The sequence below is a fragment of the Anomaloglossus baeobatrachus genome, chromosome 5 (genome assembly GCF_048569485.1).
Source record: "Anomaloglossus baeobatrachus isolate aAnoBae1 chromosome 5, aAnoBae1.hap1, whole genome shotgun sequence".
Classification (NCBI taxonomy): domain Eukaryota; kingdom Metazoa; phylum Chordata; class Amphibia; order Anura; family Aromobatidae; genus Anomaloglossus; species Anomaloglossus baeobatrachus.
In genome coordinates, this window is record NC_134357.1 from 539,905,015 (window position 1) to 539,932,879 (window position 27,865).

At 49.0% G+C, this 27,865-nt stretch overlaps 1 protein-coding gene across 4 annotated transcripts in view; it reads left to right on the top strand.

The window, feature by feature from the left end:
* The window catches only part of CEP85 (centrosomal protein 85), a 162,880-nt gene that overhangs the window by 53,271 nt on the left and 81,744 nt on the right, over positions 1-27,865 (top strand). For all 4 annotated transcript variants that reach the window (XM_075351101.1, XM_075351104.1, XM_075351103.1 and 1 more), the window contains 2 exons: positions 9,760-9,933; positions 10,019-10,171. In XM_075351101.1, coding sequence (XP_075207216.1) covers positions 9,760-9,933; positions 10,019-10,171 — 327 coding nt within the window. The remainder of the gene's footprint in view (positions 1-9,759; positions 9,934-10,018; positions 10,172-27,865) is intronic.

Below are 27,865 nucleotides of genomic sequence, written 5' to 3' on the forward strand. Positions count from 1 at the left end.
CTGCCCCCATCCTGGGCAGTAGTCACGACAGATGCGAGTCTGTCAGGGTGGGGAGCAGTATTTCTCCACCACAGGGCTCAGGGGACGTGGACTCCGCAGGAGTCCACCCTTCAGATCAATGTTCTGGAGATCAGAGCAGTGTATCTTGCTCTACTGGCCTTCCAACAGTGGCTGGAAGGAAAGCAGATCCGAATCCAATCGGACAACTCCACAGCGGTGGCATACATCAACCACCAAGGAGGGACGCGCAGTCGGCAAGCATTCCAAGAAGTCCGGCGCATTCTAATGTGGGTGGAGGACAGAGCATCCACCATATCCGCGGTTCACATCCCAGGCGTAGAAAACTGGGAAGCAGACTTCCTCAGTCGCCAGGGCATGGACGCAGGGGAATGGTCCCTTCACCCGGACGTGTTTCAGGAAATCTGTCGCCGCTGGGGAGTGCCGGACGTCGACCTAATGGCGTCCCGGCACAACAACAAGGTCCCGGCATTCATGGCGAGGTCGCGCGATCAAAGAGCTCTGGCGGCAGACGCCTTGGTTCAAGATTGGTCGCAGTTTCAGCTCCCATACGTGTTTCCGCCTCTGGCGCTCTTGCCCAGAGTGCTACGCAAGATCAGATCCGAGTGCAGCCGCGTCATACTCGTCGCTCCAGACTGGCCGAGGAGGTCGTGGTATCCGGATCTGTGGCATCTCACGATCGGTCGACCGTGGTCACTGCCAGACCGACCAGACTTACTGTCCCAAGGGCCGTTTTTCCATCAGAATTCTGCGGCCCTGAACCTGACTGTGTGGCCATTGAGTCCTGGATCCTAGCATCTGCTGGATTATCTCAGGGAGTCATTGCCACAATGAGACAAGCTAGAAAGTCAAATTCGGCTAAGATCTACCACAGAACGTGGAAGATTTTCTTGTCCTGGTGCTCTGCTCAGGGAGTGTCTCCCTGGCCATTTGCATTGCCCAAGTTTCTTTCCTTCCTGCAATCGGGGTTAGAAAAGGGCTTGTCGCTCAGCTCCCTTAAAGGGCAAGTTTCGGCACTATCCGTGTTTTTTCAGAAGCGTCTAGCACGTCTTCCTAAGGTGCGCACGTTCCTGCAGGGGGTCTGTCATATTGTGCCCCCGTACAAGCGACCGTTAGATCCATGGGATCTGAACAGGGTACTAGTTGCTCTCCAGAAGCCGCCCTTCGAGCCTCTGAAGGAAGTTTCCTTTTCTCGGCTGTCGCAGAAAGTGGCGTTTCTTGTTGCAATCACATCGCTTCGGCGAGTGTCTGAGCTGGCAGCTCTGTCATCTAAGGCTCCCTTCCTGGTGTTCCACCAGGACAAGGTTGTGCTGCGCCCCATTCCGGAGTTTCTCCCTAAGGTCGTATCCTCTTTTCATCTTAATCAGGATATTTCCTTGCCTTCTTTTTGCCCTCATCCGGTTCACCGGTATGAAAAGGCCTTACGTTTGCTAGATCTGGTGAGAGCACTCAGAATCTACATTTCCCGCACGGCGCCCATACGCCGTGCCGATGCACTTTTCGTCCTTGTCGCTGGTCCGCGCAAGGGGTTGCAGGCTTCTAAAGCCACCCTGGCTCGATGGATCAAAGAACCAATTCTAGAGGCCTACCGTTCTGCGGGGCTTCCGGTTCCTTCAGGGCTAAAAGCCCACTCCACCAGAGCCGTGGGTGCGTCCTGGGCATTACGTCACCAGGCTTCGGCTCAACAGGTGTGCCAGGCAGCTACCTGGTCCAGTCTGCACACTTTCACCAAGCATTATCAGGTGCATACCTATGCTTCGGCGGATGCCAGCTTAGGTAGAAGAGTCCTGCAGGCGGCAGTGACACCCCCATAGGGGAGGGCTGTTTTGCAGCTCTAACATGAGGTATTTATTTACCCACCCAGGGACAGCTTTTGGACGTCCCAATCGTCTGGGTCTCCCAATAGAGCGCTGAAGAAGAAGGGAATTTTGTTACTTACCGTAAATTCCTTTTCTTCTAGCTCTTATTGGGAGACCCAGCACCCGCCCTGTTGTCCTTCGGGATGTTTTTTTTTGTTGTTTGCGGGTACACATGTTGTTCATGTTGAACGGTTTTTCAGTTCTCCGATGTTATTCGGAGTTAATTTGTTTAAACCAGTTATTGGCTTCCTCCTTCTTGCTTTGGCACTAAAACTGGAGAACCCGTGATACCACGGGGGGGTATAGCCAGAGTGGGAGGGGCCTTGCACTTTTAATGTAGTGCTTTGTGTGGCCTCCAGAGGGCAGTAGCTATACCCCAATCGTCTGGGTCTCCCAATAAGAGCTAGAAGAAAAGGAATTTACGGTAAGTAACAAAATTCCCTTCTTTTTTATGATTTTTTCTTTTTTACCACAATTTTGAGGGGTGATTTTTGGAGCCACCTCTTGACTGGTGAATATTTGATGCTTCACTTTGTATATCTCTAGAGTCTCTTGCAATACGTCACAACTGAACACGTGGCACCCTTTCCTGCCTGTTTTTCTTTATCGTTCCTTTGGGAGACCCAGACCATGGGTGTTTAGCTTCTGCCTCCGGAGGACACACAAAGTACTACACTTAAAAGTGTAGCTCCTCCCTCTGAGCTTATACACCCCCTGGTAGCCAGTCCTAGCCAGTTTATCGCTTTGTGTTCAGGAGGCATACATCCACACATGCATTCTCATCTGATTTGTTTGACTTTTGGAAAGAGTTTGAAGAAAAGAGGGTCCATGTCTGGACTCCCGGCATGTCCCTTCTCACCCCATTGTGTCGGCGGTGTTGTTAAGGTTGATTTACAAGGCTGAAGCCTTACATGCCATGCTCCTTCAACATCCCTTCTGGGCTCTGGCTTGAAGTGGGAGCCAGCACGGTCTCCATGCCTGACAGGAGTCCGGTCTCCATCCACAGCCCCTTGAGGATTCTGTTGGAACGGAGCGCTCATCCCCAGGGACATGGCCCTGCGTCTCAGCAGCTAAGTACCTGAGACGTTTATGTTGGGGGTCCCGGTTCTTTATTGTAAGGGGAGAGTATGCTGTATGTGATTGTTTTTAACTTTTCCGGCGGGTTCTCTAGCTTTTGCCCGAGATCCGCGCCGATGGTGCCTGCTTGTCGGCCTCGCCACTTAAATTTAGACCGCGGCTTCGCCGGAGGCCTAGTTTTGTTTTCCTGCCCTCGCATGTCACTCATGCAGAGGGACAGGTTCGGCTCCTCCCAGCGGCCGTTTTCCACAGGGGAGGGACACTCCCCACTGCTGGGGCGTCCCTCCTTCCCTGCAGGTCTCTATAGCCCTCCAGTTCCTGCTCTTTTATAGGAACGCCCCTAGTCCCGCCCCCTCTCTTCGCTCCGGCGGCCATTTCTCAGGCAGAGTTCACTCTGCTCTGGGACATCCTGCATTATGCATCTCTGCTGAGGTGCTGCGCACTGGGGGACCGGGCTTCGGGATCTGGAGTGCACACAACACCGCGCTCAGCGGTCTGGTAAGCCACAGCCGGTCTCCGGTTGTGGACCTCTGTATATTCTCCCTGGGGTTCATTCTCTGCAAAGCCCCCACTCCAGCAGCATGTCTCACACAAGGAGCAAGGCTCCAAAGCTTTATTCTGCATGTAAGCTCCTGCTGCCTGAGCCGAGCATTTATCCACACTGTGATGGTTGCTCTAACTTGGCGGTGCCACAGCCTGGAGTCTCACCCCCAGTGGTCTCTCAGGCTGCTGCTGCACCTGTGACTGAACCCCCGGCCTGGGTAGAGTCCTTTTCTAGGTCCATATCCCAGTCATTTGCTGAGTCCATGGGACTTTTGTCCAGGACTTTGATGAATATGCATCAGCCCCCCTCACAGGGTGCCTCTAATACTCTTGACAGAGGACTCCTATCCTCTGACCTCCGTCCATCGGAGCTCACGGAGGATTCATCATCTGATCCCAGACCCCGTCCTTCTAAGAGAAGGCGCAGGGTTTCCTCCCCCTCCCCATCCCACGGCTCTGTCTCAAGAGCTGACTCTCTAGATGAGGAGGATGCCCTCACTGGAGGCTCGGAGGCTATGTATCCCATCGAATTCTCTGAGGGTGACTCAGATCTCAGTGATTTGATTCCTTCTATTAATTCTGTGCTGGATCTCAATCCGCCAGTGTCTGAGGAGCAACTCTCTTTGGCAGAAAAACATCAGTTTACCTCGCCTAAGAGAGTGAAGAGTGTGTTCTTTAACCACTCCAGTTTTCAGACCGCTGTGACCAAACCCAGGGCCTGCCCTGACAAACGCTTTCCAAAGCGTGGTTCTGATGACCGGTTTCCATTTCCACCTGAGGTGGTCAAGGAGTGGTCTCACTCCCCAAAGGTAGACCCTCCGGTGTCTAGGCTATCAGCCCGGACCGTTGTGTCGGTGGCTGATGGCACCTCACTTAAGGATTCCACTGACCGTCAGATTGACCTTCTGGCCAAATCTGTGTATGAAGCTGCGGGGGCCGCGTTTTCCCCGACTTTTGCAGCAGTGTGGGCTCTCAAAGCCATCTCTGCTTCTCTAGAGGAGATGCATTCCCTCACCAAGGAATCTATGCCTGAGATGGTTACCTTAACTGCTCAGGCTTCAGCCTTTTCATCTTATGCCATGTCTGCCATGCTAGAGGCTGCTCACCGCACTGCGGTGGCTTCAGCTAATTCTCTTGTTATCCGCAGGATTTTGTGGCTTCGAGAGTGGAAGGCAGATGCTTCTTCCAAGACGTTTCTTGCTGGGCTCCCTTTTGCTGGTTCACGGCTGTTTGGTGAACAGCTGGATGAAATCATTAAAGAAGCTACTGGCGGGAAGAGTACTTCCATGCCACAAACCAAGACCAGGAAACCCGCCCAGGGTAGGAATCAATCGAGGTTTCGTTCCTTTCGTTCCTCCAACTGGTCATCCTCTAAGCCTTCCGCCTCGTCCGCTAACTCAGCCAAGGATCAGAAATCCAACTGGCGCCCAAAAGCGCGTCCGCAGGAGGTTCTGCCACTAAGGCAGCTTCCTCATGACTCTCGGCCCGCTCCAGCCACGTCCTTAGTCGGTGGATGGCTCTCCCACTTTGGCGACGCTTGGTTAAAGCAAGTCTCCGATCAGTGGGTGAGAGACATCATATCTCACGGCTACAGGATAGAATTCTCTTCCAGCCCTCCAAACAGATTTTTTTCTCTCAACTCCCCCCTGCTCCAAGGCCGCCGCCTTCTCGCAGGCCGTGGCGTCCTTGCAGGCAAACGGAGTGATTGTCCCAGTTCCCGCTCAGGAACGGTTCAGAGGTTTTTACTCAAATCTCTTCCTAGTTCCAAAAAAGGACGGTACCTTCCGGCCCATCCTGGATCTCAAGCTTCTCAATAAGCATGTCCGGGTGCGGCATTTTCGCATGGAGTCTCTGCGATCAGTCATTGCCTCTATGACCCAAGGGGAGTTCCTGGCGTCCATCGACACTAGAGATGCTTATCTACATATGCCAATCGCAGTGTCACATCAGCGTTGGTTACGTTTTGCGATAGGAGAGGATCATTTCCAATACGTGGCTCTCCCCTTCGGGTTAGCCACGGCCCCTCGGGTATTCACCAAGGTCATGGCGGCAGTGATTGCGGTCCTGCACCTCCAGGGGTTAGCAGTGTTTCCTTATCTGGACGACCTTCTGGTCAAGGGTACATCCAGCGCAGACTGTCAGCGGAGTGTTTCGCTCACTCTCGCCACCCTAGCCCAATTCGGGTGGATTGTCAATTTTCCCAAATCCACTCTGACTCCGACTCAGAGTCTCACGTACCTAGGGATGCAGTTCGAGACTTTGCCGGCACTTGTGAAGTTGCCCTTAATCAAACAGTCTCTCCGGCTAGCGGTGCGCTCTCTCCTGAGGCACCGCCGTTATTCCCTCAGGCGCCTGATGCAGGTGCTGGGTCAAATGGTGGCTTCCATGGAGGCGGTTCCCTTTGCCCAGTTCCATCTGCGTCCTCTGCAGCTGGACATTCTCCGCTGTTGGGACAAGCGTCCTTCCTCCTTACAGAGGTTAGTGGCTCTGTCGCCACGGACCAGGAACTCTCTTCAGTGGTGGCTTCAACCCCTCTCCCTGTCCCAAGGGCGCTCCTTCCTGACTCCGTCCTGGGTGATTCTCACCACGGATGCCAGCCTATCCGGCTGGGGAGCGGTACATCTCCACCACAGAGCACAGGGCGCTTGGACTCCGTCCGAGTCAGCCCTTTCAATCAATGTGCTGGAAACCAGAGCTGTGCTTCTAGCTCTCCTAGCCTTTCACCACATGTTGGCGGGCAGGCACATTCGAGTCCAGTCAGACAACGCGACAGCGGTTGCCTACATCAATCACCAAGGCGGGACACGCAGCCGCCTGGCAATGTTGGAGGTCCAACGCATTCTTCAATGGGCGGAGGACTCCAAGTCCACCATATCCGCAGTCCACATCCCTGGCGTAGAAAACTGGGAGGCAGATTATCTCAGCCGTCAATCCGTGGACGGTGGCGAGTGGTCCCTGCACTCGGCAGTATTTCAGTCAATCTGCCGCAAGTGGGGCACTCCGGACGTGGACCTAATGGCATCCCGTCACAACAACAAGGTTCCGGTTTACGTGGCTCGCTCCCACGATCCTCAGGCCTTCGCCGCGGACGCTCTGGTTCAAGACTGGTCCCAGTTTCGTCTGTCCTACGTGTTTCCCCCTCTAGCTCTCTTGCCCAGAGTCCTGCGCAAGATCAGAATGGAGGGCCGTCGAGTCATCCTCATTGCACCGGACTGGCCCAGGCGAGCTTGGTATCCGGACCTGCTCCAACTGTCCGTGGAGATGCCGTGGCATCTTCCGGACCGTCCAGACCTGCTCTCGCAAGGTCCGTTTTTCCGCCCGAATTCTGCGGTACTCAAATTGACGGCGTGGCTCTTGAGTCCTGGATTTTGACGGCTTCTGGTATTCCCCCTGAAGTCATCTCCACTATGACTCGGGCCCGTAAGTCTTCCTCCATCAAGATCTATCACAGGACTTGGAAAATTTTCCTATCCTGGTGTCGCTCTTCCGGCCATTCTCCTTGGCCTTTCTCGTTGCCGACCCTTCTGTCTTTTTTACAGTCCGGTCTGCAGCTAGGACTGTCCCTCAACTCTGTCAAGGGACAAGTCTCAGCTCTATCAGTGCTGTTCCAGCGGCGTCTCGCTCGGCTGGCTCAGATCCGCACTTTCATGCAAGGTGCGTCTCACATCATTCCGCCTTATCGGCGGCTCTTGGATCCCTGGGACCTTAACTTGGTCTTCACGGTATTGCAGAAACCCCCCTTTGAGCCTCTTAGGGAGGTTTCTTTGTATCGTCTTTCTCAAAAGGTGGCCTTTATAGTTGCCTTAACTTCTCTCAGGAGAGTCTCTGATTTGGCTGCGCTCTCCTCGGAGTCACCTTTTTTGGTTTTTCACCAAGACCAGGTAGTTCTTCGTCCGACCCTGGACTTTCTTCCTAAGGTGGTCTCTCCCTTCCACCTTAACCAGGATATTTCCTAGTCTTCCTTCTGTCCGGCCCCTGTTCATCGCTTTGAGAAAGCGCTGCATACTCTAGATCTGGTGCGTGCTCTCCGGATTTATGTGGCTCGCACCGCTGCGCTTAGGCGGTGCACCTCCTCTTTTTGTGCTAACCACAGGGCGGTGCAAGGGTCTCTCTGCTTCTAAGCCGACCTTGGCCCGTTGGATTAGATCGACCATTTCAGACGCCTACCACAGTACTCAGGTGCCTCCCCCGCCGGGGATCAAAGCACACTCGACCAGAGCTGTCGGTGCCTCTTGGGCTTTTAGGCACCAGGCTACGGCTCAACAAGTCTGTCAGGCTGCTACTTGGACTAGCCTGCATACCTTTTCGAAGCACTACCAAGTGCATGCTCATGCTTCGGCAGATGCGAGCTTGGGCAGACGCATCCTTCAGGCGGCTGTCGCCCACTTGTGAAGTTAGGCTCCGCCTACTTAGTTTTTTTCTGTTTATTCCCACCCAAGGACAGCTTTGGAACGTCCCATGGTCTGGGTCTCCCAAAGGAACGATAAAGAAAAAGAGAATTTTGTTACTTACCGTAAATTCTTTTTCTTATAGTTCCGTATTGGGAGACCCAGCTCCCTCCCTGTTGCCTGTTGGCAATTTTCTTGTTCCGTGTGTTATCACCGGCTGTTGTCGTGGACAGAGTCTCCGGTTGTTCCGGTTCTTACTCGGTTCTACTTGTGGGTGGCTATTCTCCTTCAGCTTTTGCACTAAACTGGCTAGGACTGGCTACCAGGGGGTGTAAAAGCTCATAGGGAGGAGCTATACTTTTAAGTGTAGTACTTTGTGTGTCCTCCGGAGGCAGAAGCTAAACACCCATGGTCTGGGTCTCCCAATACGGAACTATAAGAAAAAGAATTTACGGTAAGTAACAAAATTCTCTTTTTTTCGTAGCAGGGATGGTCCTATGACGTCACTTTGACTACTTATTGTATGTTTGGTCTCAGTGAGACAGATTTGATGTTATTTCTAACCTGACGGTCCTGAGGAAGGGGGCAGGTGCTCCTGAAACGCGTAGACCTGTATGAAAATAAAATGACATTGATCTGATCTTCTGAACGAGTGATCTGTTGGCGAGGCAATTGAACACTCCTCTCTATTGCTTTCTGTTTTCTGCCATTGGGTGGCTGCAGCCGTGGATCGATCTGTACATGCAAATATAGTAGTTGTGACTCTCACAACTACATTTGGTGAGTAAGATTACTCCCCCCTCCCCACCCCACACTTATTTGGGTAAGACCCTATTTGCGCTTGTTTTTCCACAGCTCTTTCTTTCATGTGCTTCAAGTTGGATTGTGGTTCTGACTCTTGAATAGTGGACAGAGCTATGGCCATACTGACTCAAAGGATAGTTGAAAAAGCTTGGACCAGTGCTACGATCAGCCAGATGTCATGTGGGAGATGATATCTCTGGCTGTGAGTACTGGACAGAGTACCAGGCGGTTATTGGCAGGTAGACGCTCTCTGATGAGTCTAATTTTCAGCTTTTCCCAACACCTGGTCATCTAATAGTTAGATGGAGACCTGCAGAGGCGTACAAGCTAGTTTTGTGCACCCACTGTGAAATTTGGTGGAGGACCAGTGATGATCTGGAGATGCTTTAGCAAGGCTGGAATTGGGCAGATTAAACTTTTCGAAGGATGTAAGAAACAAGCTGCATACAAGTTTATCCTGGAAAAACAGTTGCTTCGTTCTGCTCAGGCAACGTTCCCCAACTCTGAGGACTGTTTTTTTTTCCAGCAGGACAATGCGCGCCATGTCTCACAGCTAGGTCAATCAATGTCTAGATGAAGGATCACCACATCAAAGCGCTGTCATGGCCAGCCCAATCTCCAGACCTGAACCCCATTGAAAACCTCTGGAATGTAATCAAGCGGAAGATGGATAATCACAAGCCATCAAACGAAGAACTGCCTACATTTTTTCACCAGGCGTGGCATAAGGTCACCCAAAAGCAGTGTGAAAGACTGGTGGAAAGCATGCCAAGACGCATGAAATCTGTGATTAAGTCATGGTTATTCCACAAAATATTGATTTCTGAACTCTTCCTGAAGAGTTAAAACATTAGTATTGTTGTTTCTAAATGATTGTGAACTTTTTTTTCTGTGCGTTATTTGAGGTCTGAAAGCAAAGCATTTTTTTGTTAGTTTGACCATTACTCATTTTCAGAAAATAAATACAAAATTTATTTCTTGAAAATATTGAGACATTTCAGTAGTTTATGGAATAAAAGAACAATTTATACAGTGATTGAAAGTACAGAAGACTTGCAATGTGTTTTTAGGATTTGCAACGCGAAATTACATTCTTAAGAGCACAGTTTGCTGATCGGAATGATTCACATAGCCGAGAGAAGGCAGAACTTGAGAAGAAACTATGTGCCGTGGAGTCGGAGAGTAGAGGTCTGAAAGAGGCAGCTCAGAACCACTCCGAAGAAATGAAAAAGCAAGAAGAGCGTGTAAGTTCTCGTACTTTTTCTGCTAAAAATGTTAATTTCAATCTAAAAGCCGTGTTGTAAAATCAATAACTGTACACTGTGGCAGGTGAAAGGAAGAGAACGTCATATTAATTCCTTGAAGAAGAAATGTCAGAAAGAAGTCGAAGAGAATAAAAAAGTGCAGCAGAAAATAGAGACCCTGGAGAGATACATGGCAGATCTTCCCACAGCAGAGGACCACCAAATGCAAGTGCTAATGGTAAGCGGTTACTCTGCCCTAGTGCTTTAACCCCTTCACGACCTTAAATGTACATTTTGCGGTGCCTTCCCGTGTCAATGCAATCGCTGCCCGGAGCTCTGCTCTCACAGCCAGGAGTGGTCCCCATGCCACCCCTGGCTGTGAACCTTCAAAAAGCTGGAATAAAAATGCCATTAAAAAGTCGCATGTAGATAAAAATGGTAGAGCTGAAAACGTCATCTTGTCTCACAAATAAACAAGTCCCATACAGCTTTGTCAGCGGAAAACTAAAAAAAAAGCTATAGCTTTAAGAATAGAGCAATGTAAAACTTTTTTTTTCTTCTATAAAATTGTTTTATTGTGTAAAAGCAGCAAACCATAAAATGATATAAATGTGGTATCACTGTAATCATACTGACCCAAAGAATAAATCGGTCTTATCACTTTTACCACATAGTGGAAAGTTTAAAAAAAAAACAAAAAAAAAATGCTTTTCTTTGTCGCTCCATTGGGAGACCCAGACAATTGGGTGTATAGCTATTGCCTCTGGAGGCCACACAAAGTATTACACTTAAAAGTGTAAGGCCCCTCCCCTTCTGGCTATACACCCCCAGTGGGATCACTGGCTCACCAGTTTTGTGCTTTGTGCGAAGGAGGCAACACATCCACGCATAGCTCCACTTTTTAGTCAGCAGCAGCTGCTGACTATGTCGGATGGAAGAAAAGAGGACACATATAGTGTCCCCAGCATGCTCCCTTCTCACCCCACTGTATGTCGGAGGTGTTTGTAAGGTTGAGGTACCCATTGCGGGTACGGCGGCAGGAGCCCACATGCTGATTCCTTCCCCATCCCTTTTTACAGGGCTCTGGGTGAAGTGGGATTTACCGGTCTCCAGGCACTGAGACCGTGCTCCATCTACAGCCCCTGGAGAAGATGCTGGATGGAGCGGAGTACATCAGGGACATGGCCCTGCTTCCTCAAGGTACTCTGTGTCCCCGTGCATTTGGCGCTCACACCGCAGCATGCTGGGTGTTGTAGTGCGCCGGGGGACATCAGCGCTGCGGCGCCTGTGCCATGGCCTCATTCAGCTTTGCTGAAGCAGGCTCACTTATGGGAATTGGTCGCGCCGGCCGCTGGGACTGCGGCGCGGCTGGCACTTGTAGTGCGCCGGGGACTTCAGCGCGGCCTGCGCTTTTACGGCGGCCGCGCTGATAACTAGAGTCCCCGGCTTTTGCGGCCTGCTTCCGTTCGTTCCCGCCCCCAGACCTGCCAGTCAGGAGAGGGGCGGGACGCTGGCCACTTCCAGGAATCGGTCGCGCCGGCCGCTGGCAGCGGCGCGGCTGGCACTTGTGGTGCGCCGGGGACTTCAGCGCGGCCCGCGTTTTTACGGCGGCCGCGCTGATAACTAGAGTCCCCGGCTTTTGCGGCCTGCTTCCGTTCGTTCCCGCCCCCAGACCTGCCAGTCAGGAGAGGGGCGGGACGCTGGCCACTTCTATGAATCGGTCGCGCCGGCCGCTGGAACTGCGGCGCGATTGGCACTTGTGGTGCGCCGGGGACTTCAGCGCGGCCCGCGCTTTTACGGCGGCCGCGCTGTTAACTCGAGTCCCCGGCTTCTGGGCCTAGTCTCCCTTCGTTACCGCCCACAGCCCTGACAGTCAGGGTAGGGGCGTGACGCTGCATAGAGCAGAGCTGAGAGCTGGAGTATGTTTTGCATACTCCACCCCTCTCACTGTGTGCACTGTGAATCCGGATTCCCGCACTTTCTCAGGCACGCCCACGGCTTCCTTCTCTACAAGGACACCGGCAGCCATTAGTGTCAGTTTCTGTACGATACAGAGACAAGTGTGGAAGACCCTGGCATTCTGATAGTCACACAATCGCTGTAACAGGCGTTAAGCAGCACCTGTGGTGCTAACCCCACTAGTGCAGAAGTGCACTTATAGATATGCTTGTACTATATACATTGCACTGTTTGGTCGCACGTTGTATATACCCTCCTGGATTATGCGGAGGAGTTATCAGCATATTCTCTGTGTAAAACAAAGGTGCAGAACCACATGTTTTTCTATACAGCTGGTACAGCATGTACGGCTATACGGCCGGCAGGTACATAGACTCCCATTGTATGCACTAATGGCCAGGGGATGAGGACGGTGTCTGCAGTATTTACTGACAGTTTTTCTGAGACTATGGCTATGATACTAGAAGCCTAGCAGTCCGGACATGTCTCTCACAATATGGGCACTGTTGAATCATTGATCCATGGCCCCCCTCAGTGTGAATAACTAACAGCTCCGGGAATGTCACACGCATCCCAGAGTCACGGCTCTGCACGGACGTCAGTCCCAGACAGCCTAAGTGGGCTCGCTATGAGCGGCCTCGGTTTCATCAGGGTCCTAACAGAAGGACTCGCTGTGTAATGAGGCGGAAGTAGCGGCTCAGGATTCTGATCCTGAGACCGCTCTCAATCTGGATACACCTGATTGTGACGCCATAGTAAATAATCTTATAGCGTCCATCTATAGAATGTGGGTTATTTCTCACAGCTCCTCCAGTGGAGGAGTCAGCTTCACGTATTTTTCTGGACCACTCTGCCTTCAGAGAGGCAGTCCAGGAACACCACGCTTATCCAGATATGCGCTTCTCCAAACGGCTTAGGATACACGTTATCCCTGTCCCCTGACTTGGTCAAGGACTGGACCCAATGTCCCGAGCGGCATCCTCCAATCTCCAGGCTTGTGGCTAGATCCATAGTTGCAGTGGGAGATGGAACTGCAAACTCAAAGATGCCACTGACAGACAGATGGATCTCTGGTCGAAAGCCATCTATGAGGCTGTCGGCGCACCGTTGGCTCCGGCATTCTCTCCCTTGGGGCACTCCAAGCTATTTCAGCTTGTCTTACACAGATTGACACGGTTACACGTACATCTGTGCCGCAGGTGGCATCCTTAACCTCTCAAATGTCTGCATTTGTTTCTTACGCGATTCAGGTTGTCCTGGACTCTGCGAACCGTGCGGCGGTAGCCTCCGCTACTCCGTGTTTTTAAGCAGAGCCTGGTCTGCTCGTTAAGTGAATGGAAGGCAGATTCTGCTTCCAAAAAAGGTTGCCTAACCAGTTGCCTTTTTCTGCTGACCGACTGTTTGGTGAGCGTTGGATGTAACCATCAAACAGTCCAGGGGTAAGGATTCATCCTTTCCTCAGCCCGGACACAACAAACCCCAACAGAGCAAGAGGCAGTCGGGGTTTTCGGCCTTTTCGAGGCTCGGGCAGGTCCCATTTTTCCTCGTCCAATGTGGACTCAAAAGGATCAGAGGAGCTAAGATTCTTAGCGGGCTCAGTCTCGCCCAAAAAAGCGACAGTCTGAAAACCCGCTTCCAAGGCGGCTTCCTCATGACTTGCGGCCTCGGTCGGTAGCAGGCTCTCCCGCCTTGGCGATATTTAGCTGCCATAGGTCAATGACCATTGAGTGTGAGACATTCTGTCTCACGGGTACAGGATAGAGCTCACTTCTCGTCCTCCAACTCGATTCTTCAGAATTTCTCCACCTCCCGGCCGGGCCGCTGCTCTTCTGCAAACAGGGTGCACTCTATAGGCAGAAAGAGTGATGACCCCCGTTCCTCTTCAGGAACAAGGTCACGGTTTTTACCCCAAATTCTTTGCGGTACCTATAACAACGGGCCGTTCCGTCCCGTTCTGGATCTAAAAATGCTCAGCAAGCTCGTGGACACCAGGCGGTTCCGGATGGAATCCCTCCGCCATGTCATCGCCTCAAGGTCCCAAGGATATTTCCTAGCATCATTAGGCATCAAGGATGCTTATCCACACGTGCCGATTGATCCAGAGCACTAGCGTTTCTACGCTTCGTTATAGGAGACGAACACCCTCTGTTCGTAGCTCTACCTTCCGGCTAGCGACAGTCCAACTGGTCTTCGCCAAGGTCAGGGCAGCAGTAGTCACAGTCCTGCACTCTCAGGGTCACTCTGTGGTCCCGTATTTAGACGATCTACTTGTCAAGGCACTCTCTTAGGAAACATGCCAACACTGCCCGAACGTTGCGCTGGAGACTCTCTAGAGTTTTGGGTGGATCATCAACTTTTTAAAGTCAGATCCGACCCCGACCCTATCGATAACATATCTAGGCATAGAGTTTCTTACTCTCTCAGCGATAGTGAAGCTTCCGCTAGACAAACAGCATTCACTACGGGCTGCAAGCTCTTCTTTAAGAACCAGGCGCACACATTGAGACGCCTCATGCACTTCCTACGTAAGATGGTAGCAATGGAGGCAGTTCCTTTCGCGCAGTTTTACTGCGTCCACTACAATGGGACATTCTCCGCCAATGGGACGAGGAGTCGACGTCCCTCAACAGAGTCGTCGTTCTTTCTCAGGCGGCCAAGGAATCTCTACGGTGGTGGCTTCTTCTCACCTCTTGGTCAAAAAGAAGGTCCTTCCTATCCCCGTCCTGGGCGATAGTTACGACAGACGCGAGTCTATCAGGGTGGGGAGCAGTTTTTCTCCACTACAGCGCTCAGGGTACGTGGACTCAGCAAGAGTCCACTCTTCAGATCAATGTTCTTGAACACAGAGCAGTGTATCTTGCCCTACAATCCTTCCAACAGCGGCTGGAAAGCAAGCATATCCGACTTCAGTCGGACAGCTCCACAGCGGTGGCATACATCAACCACCAAGGAAGAACGCGCAACCGGCAAGCCTTCCAGGAAGTCCGGCAGGTTCTGATGTGGGTGGAAGACACGGCATCCACCATATCCACAATTCACATCCCAAGTGTGGAAACTAGGAAGCTGACTTCCTAAGTCGCTGAGGTGTGGCCGAAAGAGTATGGTCTCCTCACCCGGACGGGTTTCAGGAGATCTGGCGCCGCTGACAGAGGCCGGACGTCGATCTAATGGCGTCACGGCACAACAACAATGTGCCAGCTTCATGGCACGGTTTCACAATCATCGAGCTCTGGCGGCAAACGCCTTAGTTCAGCATTGGTCGCAGTTCCAGTTACCTTAGGTGCCACCTCTGGCATTGTTGCCCAGAGTACTGCGCTAGATCAAGACCGACTGCGGCCGCGCCATCCTCGTCGCTACAAATTGGCCGAGGATGTTGTGGTACTCGGTTCTGTGGTGCCTCACGGTAGGCTAACCGGGGGCACTACCAGACCAATCAGACTGGCTGTCTCAAGGGCCATTCTTCCATTTGAATTCTACGGCCCTCAACCGGATGGTGTGGCATTGAGTCCTGGAACCTAGTGTCGTCAGGATTACCTCAGGACGTGGTTGCCACCATGAGACAGGCTAGCATACCAACGTCCGCCAAGATTGACCACAGGACGTGGAAGATGTTCTTATCTCGGTGCTCGGCGCAGGGTGTTTCTCCCTGGCCGGTTACATCGTCTATGTTTCCTTCCTTCCTGCAATCTAGGTAGGAAAATGGGTTGTCGCTCAGTTCCCTTTAGGGACAAGTCTCAGCGCTATCTGTATTTTTTCAGAAACGACGACTTCCTCAGGTACGCACGTTCCTACGGGGAGTTTGTCTTCTCAGCACCCCGTACAAGCGGCCGTTAGAGCCCTGAGATCTGAACAAGGTTCTAATTGCTCTCCAGATGCCGCCTTTCGAGCCTTTGAAGGATGTCTCCCTTCCCGTTTTTCACGGGAAGTGGCCTTCTAGTAACGGTCTCGTCTCTTAGGAGAGTTTCCGAGCTAGCAACGCTCTCATACAAACTCCCTTCCTGGTCCTTCACCAGGACAGGGTAGTTCTGCGTCCGGTTCCGGAATTTCTCCCTAAGGTGGTATCCCATTTTCATATCAATCAGGATATCACCTCACCTTCTTTGTGTCCTCGTCCAGTCCATCAATTTCAGAAAGATTTGCATCTGTTGGTTCTGGTGAGAGCACTCAGGTTCTACTTCCCGCATGGCGCTCCTGCGCCACCCGGATGCACTCTTTGTCCTTGTCGCTGGTCGGCGTAAACAGTCGCAAGCTTCCAGATCCACCCTTGCTCGGGGGCTCGAGGAACCAATTCTTGAAACCTACAGTTCTACTGGGCTTCTGGTTCTCTCAAGGCCGAAGGCCCATTCTACCAGAGCCGTGGGTGCATCCTGGGCATTACGGCACCAGGCTACGGCTCAGCAGGTGTGTCAGGCACCCACCTGGTCGAGTCTACTTACTTTTACCAAGCATTATCAGATGCATACCTACGCTTCGGCAGACGCCAGCCTAGGTAGATAAGTCATTCAGGCGGCGGTTGGCCACCTGTAGGAGAGGGCCGTTTGACGGCCCTATCATGAGGTATTCTTTTACCCACCCAGGGATTGCTTTTGGACATCCCAATTGTCTGGGTCTCCCAATGGAGCGACAAAGAAGAAGGGAATTTTGTTTACTTACCGTAAATTCCTTTTCTTCTAGCTCCAATTGGGAGACCCAGCACCCGCCCTGTTTTCTCGGGGTTTTTCTGTTTTTTCGGGTACACATGTTGTTCATGTGGTATGGTTCAGTTCTCCGATGTTTCCTCGGATTGAATTGGTCTTTAAACCAGTTATTGGCTTTCCTCCTTCTTGCTTTGGCACTAAAACTGGTGAGCCAGTGATCCCACTGGGGGTGTATAGCCAGAAGGGGAGGGGCCTTACACTTTTAAGTGTAATACTTTGTGTGGCCTCCAGAGGCAATAGCTATACACCCAATTGTCTGGGTCTCCCAATTGGAGCTAGAAGAAAAGGAATTTACGGTAAGTAAACAAAATTCCCTTCTTTCATGTTAATTCCGTATCCCAAAAATTAGAACAGAAAGTGATCCAAAAATGCCAGGGGAGAAAACAAAGCTATAGCTCTCAGAATACAGCAATGCAAAAACAATTCACTGTTTTTACACTAGAAAAAAAAACAAACATTAAAAAATATAATGAGATATAGTTGTAATCGTACTGACCCGAAGAATCAAGCTGTGTTATCACTTTTATGACACTGTAAGTGGCATAAAAAAAACAAGAAATCATTCCTGAATTGCTGTTTCTTCTTGTTTCTGCATCATAAAAAGTGGAATAGAAAGTGATCAAAAAAAATGTGGCTCAAAATGGTACAAAAAAGAATTCCAATGCATCCCACAAAAAAATGAGCCCTCAGATGACCATGTGGGCAGAAATATTTTTTTTAAAAAAAACAATAGCCTTCAAAATTTGGTGATGCAAATAGACTTCATTTGCTAAAAAAGCGTTCTCTATTGTGATAGCAGCCAAACCTTAAAAAAAATTATATTATCTGGTATCGCTGTAATCGTACTGACCTGAGGAATAAGTCCACCAGATCATTTCTACCGTAAGGTGAAGGGCATACAAAATATTAATAAAGACAGTTGTTCTTCGGCTGTCGATTGTGTTTCATTCTACCTCCCAAAGATCGCAGTAAGGCTCAGCTCACATTCATCCTGTGCTCTATGCTGAGCGCTTACTTGGGGATTTTGTGAATCTCTCTGAAAAATATGAGTAGGACAAAATTCCCAAAAGAGAATTCACTGAAATGAAGCAGAGTAAAGGGGGCTTTACACGCTACGACATCGCTAATGCGAACTCGTTGGGGTCACGGAATTGGTGACGCACATCCGGCCGCATTAGCGCTGCCGTTGCGTGTGACACCTATGAGCGATTTTTGCATCGTTGCAAAAACGTGCAAAATCGCTCATCGGTGACATTGGGGTCCATTCTCAAAAATCGTTACTGCAGCAGTAACTAAGTTGTTCCTCCTTCCTGCGGCAGCACGCATCGCTCCGTGTAACGCCACAGGAACGAGGAACCTCTCCTTACCTGCCTCCTGGCCGCTATGCGGAAGGAAGGAGGGGGGCGGGATGTTACGTCCCGCTCATCTCCGCCCCTCCGCTTCTATTGGGCGGCGGTTCAGTGACGTCGCTGTGACGCTGAACGAACCGCCCCCTTAGAAAGGAGGCGGTTCGCCGGTCACAGCGACGTCGCCGGACAGGTAAGTAGTGTGACGGGTCTGGGCGATGTTGTGCACCACGGGCAGCGATTTGCCCATGTCGCACAACAGATGGGGGCGGGTACCCACGCTAGCGATATCGGTACCGATATCGCAGCGTGTAAAGCGGCCTTTAGATTATCTACGCACGTTGCGTTTTTTCCCGTGTTTACCGGGCGCGTAATACAGCAGCATAAACGCAGGCGTTGTGCTTCCCCAGCAAAGTCTATGAAAAGTCGGCCAATTCCATGCACACGTTGCTTCTTTAAACGCAGCGTTTTGGATGCCAAATATTTGACAATCTATGCATTTAAAAAAGCAGCATGTCACTTCTTTTGTGCGTTTTGGTTGCATTTTCCACCCATTGAAATCAATGAGGTGTCAAAACGCAACCAAAATGTGCTTGCACTGCATTTTTGTTGCGTTCTGCATGCTTTTTTGACAAACAGAACGCAGGTCTTTCGGTCTCTGTCTGTGTCTCTCCCTCTCTCTCGCTCTCTCTCTGTCCATGTCTGTCTCTCTCTCTGTCTGTCGGTGCCTCCCCCCCTCTCATACTCTCCGATTTCCGGCGTGGCGCTGCACGGCTGTCACAAAGCTCCGGCGGCTTTTCCTGCTTTTGAAAATGCTGGCCGCTCATTATTCCCTCTCGTATTCACGGCTTCCCCGCCCACCGGCGCATAGGATTGGTTGCATTCAAACGGGCCCCCACACGGAGTAACAGCTGTCTCACTGCAACCAATCACAGCTGCCGGTGGGCGGGTCTATGTAGTGCAGTAAAATAAATAAACAATTAAAAAAAAAACAAAAAAAAACAAACTGCGTGCGGTCCCCCCCAATTTTGATACAAGCCAAAGTTAAGCCAAACGGCTGAAGGCTAGTATTCTCAGGATGGAGAGCCCCATGTTATGGTGAGCCCCCCCCAGTCTAAAAATATTAGCCAGCAGCCACCCGGAATTGCCGCATCAATTAGATGCGACAGTCCCGGGACTCTACCTGGCTCATCCCGAATTGCCCTGGTGCAAGTTAATGGCAGCCCATAGCTGCCACTAAAGGTGACTTTACACGCGGACGATATTTCTAGCGATATCGAGCATGTAAGTACCCGCCCCCGTCGTGCAAGCGAAATCGTGTGATCGCTGCCGCAGCGAACATTATCGCTACGGCAGCGTCAAACGCACTTACCTGGTCGTCGTCGTCGCTGTGACTGCCGAATAATCACTCCCTCAAGGGGGAGGGACGTTCGGCATCACAGCGACGTCACTAAGCAGCCAGCCAATCAAAGCGAAGGGGCGGAGCTGAGCGTGATGTAAACATCCCGCCCACCTCTTCCTTCCGCATTGTGGCCGGCGGCAGGTAAGGAGACGTTCCTCGCTCCTGCTGTGTCACACACAGCGATGTGTGCTGCCGCAGGAGTGACGAACCACAACGAAAATCAACCCTTACCGATTTTTGAGTTTGGGACGACCTCTCCATGGTGAACGATTTTCACCATTTTTGAGGTCGCTTACGGTCGCAGGTACGTGTCACACGCTGCGATATCGTTAATGACGCCGGATGTGCGATATCGTAGCGTGTAAAGCCCCCTTTTAGTCCTAGGTTAATCATGGCAGGCGTCTGTGAGACACCCCCATGATTAACCTGTAAGTGAAAGTAATTAAACACACCCGAAAAAAATCCTTTATTTGGAATTAAAGACAAAAAGAAAACGCTCTCTTTCACCGCTTTATTAAACTCCCCAAATACCCCTCCAGGTCCGGCGTATTCCACACGGGGTCCCACGACGCTTTCAGCTTTGCTACATGAAGCTGACAGGAGCGGCTGTAGAACACCGCCACTCACTGTGAGCTCTACGCAGCAACTGAAGTGAGCGTGGGCACCGCTGATCGCGCAGATCACTTCAGTCACTCTAAGGATTTGCGGTCACCGGTGAGTCCTTCACCTGTGATCGCAAATCAGGCCGTGGCACACAGACAGAGCCGCACGATGTTCATCCGAGTTCGTTTTGATTGCGCAGCTCTGTCTCTCAGCCAGCCATGCTCTATGGGGATGTAGCAGAGCCGAGTGGGAACGCACTGTCAAAAATGCATCCAAAACGCAGCATTTTGGATGCTTTTTGAAATGCACATGCAGTGACAAAACGCTGCTTTTTATTTGTCACGTCAGAACGCAATGTGCGCACATACCCTTACTTTGAACTCCTGTCTCGTCTGGGATCTGGCAGTATCTATCTTTTCATACGTCTTTTTAGGCTTTCACAAAAGTGCAGTCAACAATTTTGTGCACCTTTTGAAAAGGACACCACTTAACAGAGGCCAAATGGGGTTCCATGAACAGACTACCATGGGAGATATTGAGCTCTCAATCAATGGAAATTTTCAACTGGAAGCTGAATAAACATGGCTAGGAGGACTTAGGAAAACCTGCACTCGCAGGGGGTTGGACCCGATGGCCCTTGAGGTAACTTCAAACTCAGCCATTCTATGATTCTAAGGAGTAACTGCTGCCTCATTATAGCCATGATCAGATCTCATGAGCCAGATCAGACACCCCCATACTTTGCACTGACGAGGGGCAAGCACCCCGAAACAGTGTCTGCAAATTGGGATTCTGATCTGGCTTATATATCCTGAGTCATATTGCAAAGGATTGTTAAAAATCCACTAGTGACTTTTAGGATCGCTACTTCCAATAGGTGGCGCTGTGCTAGAGTTTGTCTCCTTTACTGGAGAGACAATTTGAATGCCTCATTATAGTGAATTGATCCATCTGGGATTTCACCTTACTCACGTATTTTGAAGATGTAGATGGATACTGTAATGTAAGTGCTCAGCATATAGCACAGGATAAATTTCAACTGATCCAACAAAAAAAACTCACAAAAAAAACACAAGTCACCATTCAGGTCCATCATCTGCTAACAGAAATATGGGGGCTTCCATGTTACTGATAGCGAAAAAGCTCTGGAAATGATGTATGGCTCTCCCCAAAAAGAAATTGAGCAAAAACTGTGCTCCCAAATCCAATTGCCTTTTTTTTCCCCTTCTGAGCACCATAATTTGCCTATACCACAGTTAACGTCCAATTGTTTGTCATTATTAGTGAGGAAGCCTGCTTAATGTACAGGGTGTGTTTACAGAAACACAAGCTGGGGACAATGTACGGGCACTACAAAGTACTTTGCATTACAAGGGCTTATTTTTAATTTTTATTCTGCATCATTCACTGCTATTGACTCAGTTTTTTTATTCCATAGACAACATAGTCACTAAACCCATAGATGAATTCCCCATGGGGTGTAATATCCAAAAAAATCAATAGTTTGGACACACCTTCTCATTCAAAGAGTTTTCTTTATTTTCATGACTCTGAAAATTGTAGATTCACATTGAAGGCATCAAAACTATGAATTAACACATGTGGCATGAAATACTTCAAAAAAGAGTGAAACAACTGAAAGTGTCTTATATTCTAGGTTCTTCAAAGTAGCCAGCTTTTTCTTTGATTACTGCTTTGCACACTCTTGGCATTCTCTTGATGAGTTTCAAGAGGTAGTCATCGGAAATGGTTTTCACATCACAGGTGCACCCTGTCAGGTTTAATAAGTGGGATTTCTTCCCTTATAAATGGGGTTGGGACCATCAGTTGTGTTTGTGCAGAAGTCTGGTGGATACACAGCTGATAGTTTTACTGAAAAGACTGTTAGCTGCTTTTTTCTTGCCATAATACAAAAAGTCTAAGTAAAGAAAAATGAGTAGCCATCATTACTTTGAGAAATGAAGGTAAGTCAGTCCGAAAAATTGGGAAAAGTTTGAAAGCGTCCCCAAGTGCAGTGGCAAAAACCATGAAACGCTACAAAGAAACTGGCTCACATGAGGACCGCCCCAGGAAAGGAAGACCAAGAGTCACCTCTGCTGCGGAGGATAAGTGTATCCTAGTCACCAGCCTCAGAAAGCGCAGGTTAACAGCAGCTCAGATTAGCGACCAGGTCAATGCCACACAGAGTTCTATCAGCAGACACATCTCTAGAACAACTATTAAGAGGAGACTTTGTGCAGCAGGCCTTCATGGTAAAATAGCTGCTAGGAAACCACTGCTAAGGACAGGCAACAAGCAGAAGAGACTTGTTTGGGCTAAAGAACACAAGGAATGGACATTAGACCAGTGGAAATCTGTGCTTTGGTCTGATGAGTCCAAATTTGAGATCTTTGGATCCAACCACCGTGTCTTTGTAGAAAAGGTGAACAGATGGACTTTACATGGCTGGTTCCCACTGTGAAGCATGGAGGAGGAGGTGTGATGGTGTGGGGGTGCTTTGCTGGTGACACTGTTGGGGATTTATTTATACAGAACCAGCATGGCTACCACAGCATCTTGCAGCAGCATGCTATTCCATCCGGTTTGCGTTTAGTTAGACCATCATTTATTTTTCAACAGGACAATGACCCCAAACACACCTTCAGGCTCTGTAAGGGCTATTTGACTAAGAAGGAGAGTGATGGGGTGCTACGCCAGATGACCTGGCCTCCACAGTCACCAGACCTGAACCCAATCGAGATGGTTTGGGGTGAGCTGGACCGCAGAGTGAAGGCAAAAGGGCCAACAAGTGCTGAGCATCTCTGGGAACTCCTTCAAGACTGTTGGAAGACCATTTCCGGTGACTACCTCCTTGAAGCTCATCGAATGTCAAGAGTGTGTAAAGCAGTAATCAAAGCAAAAGGTGGCTACTTTGAAGAACCTAGAATATAAGACATATTTTCAGTTGTCTCACACTTCTTTTTTGTGAAGTATTTCATTCCACATTGTTAATTCATAGTTTTGATGCCTTCAATGTGAATCTACAATTTTCAGAGTCATGAAAATAAAGAAAACTCTTTGAATGAGAAGGTGTGTCCAAACATTTGGTCTGTACTGTGTGTGTGTGTGTGTGTGTGTGTGTGTGTGTGTTTGTGTGTGTGTGTGTGTGTGTATATATATATATATAACACACACACACACACACACACACACACACACACACACACACACACACACACACACACACACACCAGTAAAACAAAAACACAGCACAGAGAAAGAAACTTAGAAATAAACAAAAATTGAGACTCCATCTGTATGATAAAAAAAACCAAACCTTAGTCCAACGTAATCCACTGGGACAGTAATATCAGCTTCATCTTGTGCACAGACAGTGTCTATACAGAGTGAGAAGCAAAGAGACCCATGTCAGCTCTGCTACATCACTCTGGACAGAGCGATGTAGAAGGCTGACAGTGGGGGGATGATTGCACTTCCCTCTCGCAGTGCATCACCCCACTCAGGACAGGAGCGCCTCAGCTGTGGAGATACACAGCTGACCCGCTGCTGTCAGGAGATTGTGTGCCGTGATGCGATGCGAAACTCGCACCAGGACCTTTGATGACGTCATACTCACGTGACTAGTCTGTAGCCAATCAGGTAATACAACATTCACACATGGGTATGACGTCACAGCAGGTCCTTATAGCCAGAGGTGGTTACCGGGTAGCACAGCCATGATCGCACGGACGCAGAAGCGCTGGTAGGCAGAGTCTAAGGACGCGGTGCGGGACCTGGAAGTATGATTTATAATTTTTAATAATTATTATTATTTTTTTTTTTTTTTTTTTACAGCCTCTGGACCCAAACTGTAACACGAGCTTCCCAGGAAAGCTCGTGTTCGGGGTCGTGTGCACGAACGCCATGTGTTCAGTACGGACCCCGAACTTTACAGTTAGAGTTCGCCCATCCCTACACAATAGTAAAATTTAAAAGATTTAATTTTAATTGTGTAAAATTGATTCCTTATGAAAGGATAAAGTGCAAAGTAAAAGCAAATGGTGTCCAGCTAGATAGATTACACTGTGGTGCCAAAGCTGACAGGTATAACAGTTGTAAATATCGTGGTAAATGGGCAGAGCCAAATCAGCTGAGCACACATACGGGTGCTTTACACGCTGCGACATCGCTAGCAATCTCGTTAGCGATGTAACACGCCAGATCGCAGATAAGATTTGCCAAGATCGCACGTAGGTCATTTTTGTAGCGCCGGTTACATGTGCGATCTCTGCAAATCTTATCTGCGATCTGGCGTGTTACATCGCTAACGAGATCACTAGCGATGTCGCGGCGTGTAAAGCACCCTATAGTGTCATGAGATGCAGTGTAATGAAGAGACTGATGGATATAATCACTAGAAGTGTGAAAGTATCAGCTGTGCATACAGCACAAGAAAGAATAAAAGTATTTAAGTGATAGCATAAGCTGAATTATTAAGCTGATACACTTACATATGAATGACTGCAGATGAGCTCTGTTCGGTCCAGCCGCCTCAATACACGTTTCGTGACCCCCATTTCTTCAGGACACCTCCTTTGCCATGGTTTCTTTTTTTTGCGACACGAGTTGTACTTTTAAATGAAACCATAAGTTTTACCAGATAATGTGCTGAAAAAAGGCAAAAAAATTCCAATTGAAAAATTGCAAAAGTGTGATTGCACGATTGTTTTTTGGTTATTTTATTCACAGTGTTCACTATATGGTAAAACTGATGTGTCTGTATCAGTAGAAATGCTACATTCCTGTTACAGCCGCTGCTCTGCCACCGGTAACAGAAACTACGTCATGATGGCGACAGTAGTCATTGCATGACCCGTCACTTACATGGCAACCATCGGCTTCCCATGATCACATCACGGGGATTCCAGTGGAGGTGGTGAAAGGCGATTTCCCTGCCATGGCTATTTAAAGTGCACTGTCACATTTTGACCGCGCTATTTAAGGGGTAATAGGCACGGGTGAATTTCGCATCCACCTGCGCCTGTTAGCCGTACAGGTCTGCTGTTCAAATCAGCAGACATGTGCAGGGATCGCCGTAGCCAGCGGTGATTACCCTTTCATGATTTAGGATGTACCCCATACATTCGTGGTCGTGAAGGGGGTTAAAGGGACTCTGTCACCAGGTTTATGCCACTTAACCCCTTAACGACCCATGACGTACTGGGTACGTCATGGATCGTGTGCGGTTAATCCCCGCCCCCTGCCGTGGGCAGGTTGCGGCAATCCGCTCACATCAGCTGTTTTCAACAGCTGACATGTGTGCCTGCTAATTGGGAGTGGAATCGCTTCCACCCGCGACTATTAACCCCTTGCATCTCGCTGCCAAAATCTGGCAGAGATGTATATGCGCGCCGCCATTACAGTGACTTACCCCGCCCCCATCGGAAGTCACGTGACATGATCACGTGATGTTCGGTGGTTGCCAATGTAGCACAGGGTCAGGTGATGACGCCTGTAGCTAACATGAGTCACTTCCTCTCAGTGCCGGAATACAGCCGGCATTGAAAGTAAAGCACCATATCTGCAGTTCTCAGCTCTGTAGCTGTGATCTAGAGATATGGCAGAGCGATCGGATTGCTGATCGCTATAGCCCCCTAGGGGGACTAGTAAAATAAAAAAATAAAAAGTTTTGGTTTTTTTTTTTAAATTAAAAAAAACCAAAACCCTAAAAGTTCAAATCACCCCCCTTTCACCCTATTGAAAATTAGTGTTAAAAAAATAAATAAATATACATAGATTTGGTATTGCTGCGTTCAGAAATGCCCGATCTATCAAAATATAAAATCAATTAATCTGATTGGAATTTTTTTGCCGCTATGCCGTTTACCAAACGCCAAAATTTGTTTTTTGGTTGCCGCAAAATGCAATAACAGGCGATCAAAACGTAGCATCTGCGCAAAAATGGTACTGTTAAAATTGTCAGCTTGAGACGCAAAAAGTAAGCAGTCACTGAGCCACATATATCCCGAAAAATGAGAACGCTATGGGTTTCGGAAAATGGCGCAAAATGTACGACACTTTTTTTGGACAAGCTTGTGAATTTTTGTTGTGAATTTTTGTTAACCCCTTAAATACATGTTTGGTGGCTACAAACTCGCACTGACCTGAGGCATCCCACTGACACATCAGTTTTACCATATAGTGAACATGGTGAATAAAATATCCCAAAAACTATTGTGCGATCACACTTTTTTTTGCAATTTTTCCGCACTTGGAATTTTTTTTGCTGTTTTCCAGTACACTATATGGTAAAACTTATGATTTCATTTAAAAGTACAACTCGTCCCGCAAAAAACAAGCCTATATATGGCAAGATTGACGGAAAAATAAAAAAGTTATGGCTCTCGGAAGAAGGGGAGTAAGAAAAAAAAACCTCAAAATGCCCGGGGGCTGAAGGGGTTAATATGAGAGCAGCAAGATGCAGGAAAAGAGACCCTGATTGCAGCAATGTGTCACTGGGCTGCGTAGTGTAGCTTTTATAAAATCACTGTTTAATTAGCTGGAGATTACCATTAAAGAACTACTTGGTGTGCTGCCATGTAGTCCAGCAGCTGCATAAGCTCGTTAGAACCCTGCTGTACATTCAAATAAGGCCTGGGTCACACTGGCATATGGCATTGGATGCGATATGCTATTGACCCTTGACTCCTGCTCTGCTGCGAGCGTGAGCCAAGTGTCAGGCGACTGAGATCATATCACACCTACTGAGGAGTGGGAGGGATTAATCTCCCATCTCCATTTGTCAGCCTGTGCGTATATCGCACTGCACTTGGATGACCTTCATAGACTTGTACAGTTGCGAGTGAAACCAGACTCACTGACAATCACATTTATATATTTTTTTTTTCCTCAGTCCGCTTAGGGCTGAAGAAAAACTCACAGATGTATGTTGCTGTATTGTCTTAAATGGGGCCAAGTGCAATGCGAGATTTTCTCGCGTTGCACTCGTGCGAGTTATACACCAGTGTGACGCTACCCTAACTGCTAGATCTGCAGCAAAGAAAACATTGATGTTATCAAAATGACAGCAAACAGCGCAGTAAGTGACATCACTGGAATCAGGGTCTCTGTCTCTACTTTATGCTGCTTTCAGATGGGGGAGCAAAAACCTGTAACAGATTTCCCTTAATAAATGTCTGGTTTAAGAAAAATATAAAAATTTCTGATATTTATACAAATAAATGCAAAAAATATAGATCTAATTTTATCACTAATAGTGATGGGCAAACCCCCCGATGATCGGGAGCCTTGCCCGAACATTTTGTGAAGTTTGTGTTTGGGGTCAGAGATAACGCCAACTTGCGTTCGAACCCCGAACAGGAATTTACAGGTATGGAATGAAGCAGGGGGGCTGTAAAATAAAGAATAGAGTTAATAATAAACGTCATTATACTTACAGGTCCTGCGACGCTTCCTGCAGACTGTCTCCCGGCTGCTTCTGCTTCCGTGTCTTATCATTGCTGTGCCCCAGGTATCCACCACTGACTACGTCACTGACGTCATAGCCATGGGACCAGTCTGGTGTGAATGTTGTATTACCTCGTGGGTTACAGACTGGTCACATGGCTATGATGTCATGGTAGGTCCTGTAGTCAGTGGTGGTTGCACGGGGGCACAGCTGACCGGCCTCTACTGTGCACTCGGGTTAAGTTCCTGACTGCTCTCAGCTGAGTCTGTTTGAGCAGACCTGTTTGTCTCCTCGCACAGATGTAACACAGCTGAAGATGCTCGCCTGCGTTTGGACTATGTCTGAGGTTTGGTTTTTTTTTTTTGAGTAATAAAGATGGAGTCCTAAATGTCTTCTGTTTTATTTCTAATAAAAAAAAATTTCAATATGTTTTGCTTTTTACTAGAAATTCATGGTGGCCATGCCTAATTTGGCGTGA